Source organism: Stigmatopora nigra, chromosome 22 (genome assembly GCF_051989575.1).
Source record: "Stigmatopora nigra isolate UIUO_SnigA chromosome 22, RoL_Snig_1.1, whole genome shotgun sequence".
Lineage (NCBI taxonomy): Eukaryota > Metazoa > Chordata > Actinopteri > Syngnathiformes > Syngnathidae > Stigmatopora > Stigmatopora nigra.
Genome location: NC_135529.1, coordinates 5,893,203 through 5,903,881, shown reverse-complemented (window position 1 = coordinate 5,903,881; position 10,679 = coordinate 5,893,203). Strand labels below are relative to the sequence as shown.

The 10,679-nt window shown below is 38.9% G+C and overlaps 1 protein-coding gene across 1 annotated transcript; it reads left to right on the top strand.

Moving 5' to 3' along the window:
- Positions 1–4,252: 4,252 nt before the first annotated feature.
- On the top strand, positions 4,253–9,438 carry LOC144215722 (eosinophil peroxidase-like). Its single transcript, XM_077744823.1, has 16 exons — positions 4,253–4,357; positions 4,497–4,559; positions 4,643–4,727; positions 5,299–5,474; positions 5,690–5,822; positions 5,936–6,062; positions 6,172–6,378; positions 6,463–6,820; positions 6,944–7,104; positions 7,186–7,444; positions 7,524–7,694; positions 7,763–8,000; positions 8,081–8,280; positions 8,363–8,404; positions 8,615–8,674; positions 8,745–9,438. Exons 2-16 carry the CDS (start codon positions 4,499–4,501, stop codon positions 9,146–9,148), a joined length of 2,682 nt encoding a protein of 893 aa, XP_077600949.1. The 5' UTR covers positions 4,253–4,357; positions 4,497–4,498; the 3' UTR covers positions 9,149–9,438.
- Positions 9,439–10,679: the final 1,241 nt, after the last annotated feature.

Below are 10,679 nucleotides of genomic sequence, written 5' to 3'. Positions count from 1 at the left end.
TTTTTTTTTTTTTTGGTACAAAAGTCTCGCATTCAAAGTGGCAGGTGTTTTATGTCGATGATACTTTTTATTATATCCGTTGGCGGTATAGTGGTTTGCACGATTATCTGAAAGTTTGGCTTTTTGTTAAAAAAAATGTTTGGGGAGCGTAGCATGCGTATTTTTTTGCGGAATGTCAGATTTTTTGGTTGAATTGATTGTGTTGATATAATTTACCACATCTGAAAGCAAAAAAATAGCTATCTGTAAGTATACTAAGTTCAAATGGATAACTTGTGACACTACATAACCTTTTTATAATCAAGGCTCGGTTAAACAATTTTTAAGGTGCGACTTAGAGGAACGTATGCGGAAACACCACTTGCGGAGCATTATAATAACCTTTTTACTTGTTTGTTTTGTTTGGGGGGGGGGGGTATAGTAGTACACAGAACGACTTGAATGCATCATTTTTGTAAAGATACAAAAAAATATTTAATTTTCCAGGAATAGCAAATGGAAAACGAAGTCTGGGCTTCATTCAAAGCTTCATTTGAATTTTGCTCATAATTGCGACTTACTGTATGACATAGAAGGAAAGAAAGCAGGTGACTTTTCTAGTTCGGTCTCTTTTGTTTCTTTGGCAGTGGGGAGAAGCAATTAGAGCAAGTAATGAGGAAGACCAGTCAAACATGTTGGGCATTATTCAAAATCAATAGTATTTTTGTTATGTTATTTTTCTTCATGGTTTCTTTAACCAACACATAATATTATTCAGGATTGTTCCCATACAACATTAAATGTGCATGTTTGTTTTTTTTGTTTTGTTTCACGGCTTAAAACTTTAAAAAAACTCCAATATGGGTTTAAAAATGTTTGGTATAAGTGTTCAGAATGTATCGCTTTATCTTCATATAGAAAAGCCCAAGATGTGTCAACAACTATTTTCTTTGTCACATTAATTTTTTTTGCTTATCCCTATTATCGCGTGAGATAATGAGTCCAGAATTCATTCATGAACTACTTATCCTCACAAGGGCCTGGGATTGAACCCTCGTCCCCAGAACTGCGAGGCTGACACGCGTTCGCCTAAATCCAGAATATTTTAGAAAAGAAGAAAAAGTTGAATTTTCCTTAAATTTCAATGATGTGACATACAAATCTTTTCAGATTGTGACAGCAATTGTGTGTATTGATTGCAATCTTGTGTGCGTGACATGTAAACAAAACAGATCGTTTTTAGACCCGCATGAATGGAAATGTGGAATAGCAATCAGTTGATGTGTAAGAAACAAGGAAGTTGAAAATTTAATCCGCTCACCGAACTGGCTTTGATTTTAATTTTAGTCTTTGGCACAGAATTGGAAAGTTACAAACGTTTTTTTCTATAGCTTGGACTGAATTTTAAATGTTGGATTCTATAAAGTAGTTGTTTGAGATAACCTCAGTATCTTTTATTCATCAATCAGTTCCTTTCTATATAAATATTTATATATATATATATATATATATATATATATATATATATATATATATATATATATATATATATATATATATATATATATATATATATATATATATATATATATATATATATATATATATATATATATATATATATATATATATATATATATATATATATATATATATATATATATATATATATATATATATATATATATATATATATATATATATATATATATATATATTCATATATTCATATATACATATATGTATTGTATATTGTAATTTTTATAGTTGTCATTTACATTTCTAGCCAAATTGCCCAATTTCGGATCAAAGTAATATTGCTTTTTCAAATGCTTTTCCTGTCAGATCTTTTTGGAGAGTGTGCTTTTGAGGTGAATTGTTACACGAACTTAATTGCCCATGTGGGTGTTGGAAATTGAATAGTGAACCTGCAGTATGCAGTCGAGCAAAATTACACCGCAAGTGAGTTCCACAGGGCAACAAGCAATGAGACAAAGACGACTGACTGCATTCACGTTCAAGTATAATTTCCATTTCCTGGTAGAGTACTCATGGGTCGCATATTCCAGACTAAATCCTCGCACAGGGCAATGAGACTTTTTAAGCAAGAATTTTTTTTATACTTCCTTATTTCTCTCCTTCATTTTTCTTTTCTTTTTTCTCTTTCTTTACCTTTGTCACTCTTCTCATAGTTCCTCTATGATTTTTGCTTGTCATCTGAAAGTGTGTAAACCTGCAGAAAGGACTTTAATGTAAACCATTTTCCTTAATGTTGTGATCAATGATTAACAATCGGTATCTTTACATTAAGATGATAGAAGAAGATGTCATTAATGATGTCAAGAGTGGAATAGCTAAATTCAAATTTCATACACTTGGATTACATATTTGGTATGCAATCCATGTCATATTTTGTTCTCAGGTAAATCATGGAACAGAAAAATGCCAACTATATCTATGGATTTACTTTATAATCCAATCAAGAAAAAATTCAGGTTCACTTCAGCGCCACCCTCTTACAGACGCGCAAAGCATGTTGCACAACCTGATCCGTAAGGGAGCAAAGCTTACTGTAAAATGAAAAAAAAAGCCAGGCGCAAAAACAAAAAAAAAACAGCTATTAGAATGCCATTTTTCTACTCGGAAGCATTCTGTTCTGAAACAGCAGATTCAGAAAACAACATAATTTGTATTCTCTTTCTATCAGTATACAATGAAATAATCAAGTACAAATTCACTTGTTTTGATAAAACACTGCACATCTGAATCAATTGTAGTCTAATCAAATATTGTAATTGTAGTCTAATCAAATATTGTTTTATGTCACTTCTTTTGTATTAAAATAACAAAAGGATTACTATCAGTTTCCTGAAAGCATCGAAATTGACCTAACTCAGCAGGCTTTGCTGTATTTTGATGAATTAAGGCAATCATTTGAATCCTAATGTTGTCTTTATCTTGGCGGCACAGCTTCTAATACACGAATGTGCGAAGTTGTTTTTTTTTCCGCCTGTCCAATCAGATTTTCGCCTTACTGTGGTTCCACGTGAATTACAATGTCTCCAGAATCCTTCAAATCAGAAGTGTTCTTTATTTACCCCGTTCAATTTCAAATTCCTCCTCACGGGGCTGAAAAAGACCTCATCCACATCATTTTTTTTTCAGTTCTTTAATCGCTCTGTAATCGTTAAATATCCTCCCTCACCAGTGAGAAATGTCAATGGAAAGCACCTGGCTATTCCTGATTTGTGATTTCTTGATGGGTAACTTTCAAACGTGAAACTTAACAAAGACATTTGCACATTTGAACTTCGGCATATTGCCCACTTATATTATTTCCTTTTAAAAATCCTCCCACACACAATGTTTAAATATTTTTTTCTTCGAATTTCAAAGCAAGTCTTAAAAATGCCATTTTCTTACAGCACAATTCATTAGTAGTTTTATGTGTGTATCTTCACAACGATTGTGGGGGGCGGAGCTTATCCCAGGTGTTTTCGGGCACCCAGCCAATCAGGGGGTTACCCGGAGAAAAGCCAGGCAAGCCCGGGGAGAACTTTACACCTTTGAGTGTGTCATTTAAACCAAATGAAAAGTTATCTAAAGTTAATGAATAAATCCGTATGGACAGGGGTCTTTGTGTGGGCAATATGGAATAACTTTGGCAGTATGATCAAATGCATGCCAAGTTTTGTCACGAGCATTTCTCCAGGAAGTGTTCATCGTGTCAATTGTCATCATGTTTTGTGTGTCTGTTTTTGTAAGGCCGCCATGCTATGGTGTTTGTATTCCATTCATTACCGATTAGATGTCATAACAATAACGCAAATTTAACATTATTTTGCATTGCATTAAAAAAATGTGGATTGTCGGGTAGGAATAGACTCATGTATTATTTCTCTGACTTTTAAAACATGTAAATGTTCAGGCACATTCACAGGAGCAATATGTGATGATAATTTTGATTATATAAATATGTAGTTATTTTTCGTCTGTAATTACTTCCATTTTCAAATGTTGTCTAAAACAGATTTGTATCTTTTTGGAATTATCTTTTCGGATACATGTTTGAAAAACCTACCCATGCCGCGAAATAGAAATGTAATAAAGCTAATAATACAATTTACTAGATTTTATGGTAGTCTGTATGCTTTCTATAATTATATCAGCTATAGATTAAAGTGGTTAAACCGGGACACGGTCCCAGGCGGAAGAAGAAGAACAAAAGGAAAGAAGGAAAACAAAATGCTCCAAATTCTTGGTGACGAAAAGTCTTTCCAGTGACACTCCTCTATAAAATGTGACAGCACAACACCTCCTGAACAGAACACTGACTGCCGCTCCTCAAGTCACACATTTTGGAGTTGCTTCGTTTCAGGTTGGTACCATCTATAGTTCTAAACCTGGAAACTAAAACTATTGCTGTGGTTTAATTCAAAACGATAATTATTCCATGGAAAACATAATCACATTTTGATTGTGATGAGATAATAGAATGGATTTCTCTCTTCTCTCAGGTATGTTGCGGCATCTGTGCTTGCTGGTCGCAGCGCTCTGCCTGCAATGGCAGGTGAATGCCCGTAAGTATTGCCATCCATCTAATCAGATTTGACATTTTCAATGTATTAGTTTTTATCTAATGAACATTCTTAATTCCTCTTAGAGCTTCTCACCAAACAAGCAATTGAAAGGGCTGTTCACTCTGCAATGGAGAGTGTCGACTCGGCCTATGAATATTCCAGAGAAGAGTAAGTTTCTGCTTTCCATTAAATTTAAAAAAAAATCTCACAGAAGCAGACATACTGAAATAGTAATGACCTTGTCTTGTGTTAATTGACCCACACCTTGATTCACCGGCAAATCTGGGTGTGTTTAGTAACACACACACACACACACACACACACACACACACACACACACACACACACACACACACACACACACACACACACACACACACACACACACACACACACACACACACACACACACACACACACAATTTAGTCTTTTGTATAAATCGCAAAATGGAATTTCAGGTCAATTAGCCCTTCTGTCATCTAGCGGAAAATCATTTATCTATTCTGCCAGCTGCTATAAGTGGTTGACATAGCTATTTGTACATTGTCAGTAAATATTCAGTTTTGAACCAAGTAATTGTAGTTACATCATCTCTCAAAGCACTTCAATGTACTGTAGGAAAGTGGTTTGAGATCACTGGTGTAGGAAACAAATGAAAAACAAAAGAATGTATTATAAATTCAAATTTGTGACAAAAAGAGTCTGGCCGCTCTAAAATGTGACATCATGACGCTACAGGTGCCTGAATCGAATCAAACGAAATGCAGCGCGGCCTCAGGATGTTTTGCGCTTCCTCAAGCAACCAACCGGAATTACTCGTGAGGTGGCACGATCGGCCGACTATATGGATATGACGCTCAACATCTTGAAAAGGTCAGCGGAAAGACGTCACAGGCGTTCCATCAATGCCACAGGTGAGTGAAAATAACAACTCGATAGGAGTCAATACTATCATCTGAACATTTTTCATCTAAAGACGGCACTCCTTTTCATATAGCCTCAAAATTTTGACTGTTAATAGTTTGGAAACATACCACAGTCAGAACTTGCTAGTTTAGTAGAATAGAGGCTTGTAAAAGTTACGGTTCGTGGAGACTATCAGTAACGAGCTTTTTAATTTTGTTGCCAGATCTGTTGACAGAGGAACACTTGGAATTCATTGAAAAACTGGTTGGCTGCTCCCCTCGAACGCCGATCCCCGAGTGCAAGACTACGCCCAACGTGAACACATTTCGTACCGCAAGCGGCCTCTGCAACAACGAGTATGATGGCGAAAGTTTTTGTTGGCTTTCAATTTTCACTCAGTTTGCTGTAGTGATTAGCTAAAATGAGTGTCACTGTCGACAAAGCCATCAACATTTCCGCTTGTTTGCAGGAAAAATCCTCGATGGGGAGCCTCCAACATTCCTTTCATACGCTGGCTACCTGCTGAGTACCAGGACGAAATCTCTCTGCCCCGTGGATGGGACCCTGTGAAAGTCAATGGCTTCCTTCTTCCTCTGGTATGATCAATCTCCTTGGCTTCCTCCTAAAACCTGACTAAGGACATGCTCATGACCTCACAGAGTTGAAATCGAGATCATTGCTTTCTTCATTTTTTTCTGATTTAAGGTCAGAGAAGTATCCAACCGTATCTTGGCCACACCCGCAGCAGACGTAGTGAGCGACACAGTCTTCACTCTTCTGTTGGCCTCCTTTGGACAATGGTCAGACCACGACCAGACCTTGGCGCCGCATTCTCCCGTCATCCGTTCATTCAGCGACGGTCTCGACTGCGATGAAAGCTGTGAGCGCAGCGAGCCTTGCTTCCCTATCTTGGTGAGTGATCTACCACGCTTGCCTACTGGCTGGATTACAAGATAATCCCACTAACAAGTTCGCTTTGACCCGAAACACGGACAGATCCCCAAGAATGACCCTCGCTTCGGCATCCAGGAGTGTATTCCCTTCTTTCGATCGTCGGCGACTTGCGGATCTGGCAACACGGCCTTCTTCTTTGGTGGCAATGCCACAGTACGGCAACAGCTGAACGCTCTGACTGCTTTCATCGACGGTGGTCAGGTTTATGGCTCGGATGACGAACTGGCTCTAGAACTGCGTGACCTCACCACCGATCTCGGATTGTTGCGAGTGAACACAGAGTTTACCGACAAAGGCCGAGAACTGCTGCCCTTTACGAAAATGATGGCCAACATTTGTGCAACCCGAGCTCGTATCACCAACAATTCAAAGGCAGAGGAAGTCCTTTGCTTTTTGGGGGGTAAGTAAAAAGCTAAACAAGATCCTTTGCTGTGATCTGTAAAGGATTTTTTTTATTTCTAGCAGCATCCAAATGACTTTTTGAATTAAGAATTTATCCTCCTACCTTTTTTCAACTTTGAAGGTGACGAACGCACAAACGAGAACATCATGTTGAGCACACTGCACACGCTGTTCTTGCGCGAGCACAACCGTTTGGCTCGAGCTCTGGCCAAGCTAAATCCTGAATGGAGCGGAGAGAGAATCTATCAGGAAGCCCGCAAGATCGTGGGAGCGTATCTCCAGGTTTAAGATACCCTCCATTGCGTTCATGTTATGGTAATAGTATGGCAAATTCTTGCTGTTGACCATCTTTTGTTATCTCAGGTCATCACATTCAGAGACTACCTCACCCACATCGTTGGTCCAGAGGCCTTCTCAAAGACCCTGTCTAGCTACCCAGGCTACGACAAGACCATCGACCCATCCGTTGCCAACGTATTCGCAACTGCGGCCTTTCGATTCGGGCATACCATGATTCAGCCATTTGTCTTCCGGCTGGACGAAAACTACAGTGATCACCCGTTGTATCCATCTCCAATGTTGAGCAGGGCCTTCAACACACCATGGAGGCTGGTTTTTGAAGGTACGGTCAAGACCTGCAGCCACTTCATTTTGTCTCCATCCTTTGCACATGAGTACAGCATATCTATAAATCATTTTAGGCGGAATAGACCCAATCCTCAGAGGGCTTGTTGGTCGACCGGCCAAACTGAACATTCAAGATGCCATCATCACCGATGAGCTGAGAGACCGGCTCTTTAAGTTCTCGTTTCAAATGTCCCTGGATCTGGCATCGCTTAACATGCAGCGAGGACGAGACCACGGAATTCCAGGTATCTTGCTATCTTGACCTGTACACACATCCCCTAGATTTTTCTCATCCCCTCTTCCATCGTCTCAGGTTACAACCAATGGCGGAAGTTCTGTGGTCTTTCGCAACCCCAAAATTTGGAAGAGCTGGCTGAGGTGCTGGGAAATCAGGAATTGGCCGGAAAACTTTTAGAACTTTACGGCACTCCCGATAACATTGACCCGTGGCTGGGAGGAATCACGGAGCCTCTTGTGAGCGGAGGAAGAGTCGGTCCCTTGTTTTCATGCCTCATCGCAAGGCAGTACAAAAACATCAGAGCTGGAGATCGGTAATGACATGAGTCAAAAGAAAAACCTGCCATTCAGCTGCCATTATGTGCAAACCTCAACGAGCAAATGTTCTTTCCAGATTTTGGTGGGAGAACGAGGGAGTGTTCACCAAGTCACAGCGGGCATCTTTGATGAAGACGTCACTATCCCGTATTATCTGTGATAATACCGGAATCAATGAAGTTCCTAAACAACCTTTCCTGTTCCAGCCAAGAGATTCAGGCTACTCATTTTGCAGTGAGATCCCTAAGTTTGACCTCAGTCCATGGACAGACACCCGTGAGTTCCACTCTGGAAATCTCTACAGATATAGTATTTTTGCTTTTTGGAGTAACTCATTTCAACATGTTTTGTGTTCTAGCATATGGATTTTTTGAACCACCAACCATCAGGCCTCCAGATGGTATGCATTCACTTATAAAGATCTAAATCTGCAAACCTTACTGCCAAATTATAGTTTTTAAAATTTTGTTTTGTTTTCTGTATAGTATTTTGACTTCAATTGCTATTTCAAAAATCTCTAGAAATGCTTTACTAAATATTCAGGGAAAAGGGACTTTTGATATTGACGTATTCATACGTAATACTAATTGATCATTTTTTTTGACTCCAGTCGGTATCCCACCATATGACTATGGACAAGTTGGACGTCCTGGACCACCCGGACCTCCTGGTAAATTCAAATTTTTTAGATGAAACGATTGGAAAGGTTTTTCGACATTATTCATGCATTTGTTTTTCAGGACTCCCAGGTGGCTCTGGGTCTGCCGTCAAAGTGGCCTTTTCTGTCCGACTGGGAGATAATTTCCCCATTCCTGGTCTTCCTATCACTTTCCACGAAGCCATCTACAATGGTCAGAATAGTTACAACACAGCCACAGGCATTTTTGTTTGTGTCTATCCTGGAGTTTACGAGTTTAACTTTAATGTCGCCATCTTTGAGAATTCAGCAAGTGTGGACCTGATGCGGAACGGAGAGTTAATTTTGCATTCTTTCACCACCAAACAGAATGGTTACATAACTGCGAGTGGAATCACCTTTGTTAAGCTGAAAGAGGGAGATAGGGTATGGCTTGTGGCTAACCACGGCGGTAATGGTCTGACCAAAGACAGCACATTTTCGGGGCATCTGCTCTTCACTGAATAATTACGACTACCAGAGTGTTGAACACCCCTGGTTTTGAACATGCCGTTTATTTAGCTAGAAGCTTTATTATATAAGGTACACTTGTAGTGTACGTGCATGTATATCTCAAAATCAACGTTTACTTCCGCTGGCATGTTCGTGATATTGTTTTCGTTCTTTCCAAAATCATCTTTTTTTTTTCAATCCTTTTATTTTTCTCATTTCCAAAACCGTTTTCATACATGTTAAAGGCTATTTATGCATGATGTCTTTCAATCAGACAATGATGAATAAAAAGCTCTTCCTCTTGATCTGTTGTCATAATATAATTGACTGCAAATTCCATCCCAAGAGGGCTTTGGTATTCCTGTGTGGAGTTTGCAAATTATCCCAGGACCTGGGTGTTTTTTTTACGGATACTCTAGTTTCCTGTCACATCTCGAAAATATGCGTGTTGAACACTGGTTGAATGGTTAGCTCGGATATGCTCCAGCACCCCACGCGACTCTTGTGCGGCAAAGCGGTACAGAAAACGAATGAATGAACTTCAAAATCAGCACAGCAAAGTGGATGTGTTCCTTTTTACCAGTGGATGGCGCTAATGTTCAAGCTATATAAAAGTGGGGAGCTCGACAACCTGTGGAAGTTTAGTCAGAAGTTTTCCCGAGGGGCAGTGTGCGGTGGTGGGTTATGATAGGGAGGTTAACCAATGAAAAGGGTCTACCGCGCCTGCTGCCCAATAATTTCCTGGGATAGGCTCCAGCACCCTCTCCGAACCTTAGGAGGATAAGTGGTGCGGGAAGTGACTGACTATGTAATGTAAAATATTTGTGTCTGTGTTGGGGGATAATACTAAAAGCATGATATGGTAACATTGATTTAAATGTTTTGGAGTTTTGTTGATTTTGTTAACACCTTTTTAAACATTTAAACCAACAAAAATCTATTTGTGACATGACCTGTTTTAATTTTATTTTGTATTTTTATTTTTTGGTTTATTGAGCTGTGTGTCTTGTCCTTGTGATTGCCTTCTGAGTTCACCTGTTGCGGCCCGCTTGTTGAATGTCCACCAATCGGCTTCTTGTCACTTACCTGTTCTTCCTTGTCTTGTTACACTTTGTGTGTATTTAAACTTGTTTTTTTTTTTTGTTGCAGCCTCGTCTTAAGCGAGTGTTCCTGTGCTGCTGGTCGAGGCTGATTCCTCCCTGTGGTAAGTTTCTTTGCTTACTCTGACATTTAGTCTGTCTTAGAAATTAAAAATATACACAAAATTGCATGATAAAAGCCCTATATTTGACAAGTGCAGGCATGAACTTTCAAGTACATTAAAGATTAAAGTTGCCCTATCATTCACCTTAATAAGCTAAAATTAAAAAAATATAGGTGGAATAAAATAGATTGTTCGGTAGTGGTAGTGGTGGTTTACATTAGTTCTGCTTTGCAATTGATGGACTTAAATTGGGGGTTGAACTACATCTGTTTTGTCAACGAAAACTGGCAAGTAGTCAATGATACGGGCAATATTTTGCTACCTTTGTCCTTTTTTTGGTGG

Coding starts and splice junctions, on each gene's coding strand:
- LOC144215722 (XM_077744823.1), top strand. CDS start 4,499: ATGTTGCGGCATCTGTGCTTGCTGGTCGCAGCGCTCTGCCTGCAATGG. Junction 4,728..5,298: donor TATGAATATTCCAGAGAAGA/GTAAGTTTCTGC, acceptor ATGACGCTACAG/GTGCCTGAATCGAATCAAAC. Junction 7,105..7,185: donor TCGTGGGAGCGTATCTCCAG/GTTTAAGATACC, acceptor TTGTTATCTCAG/GTCATCACATTCAGAGACTA.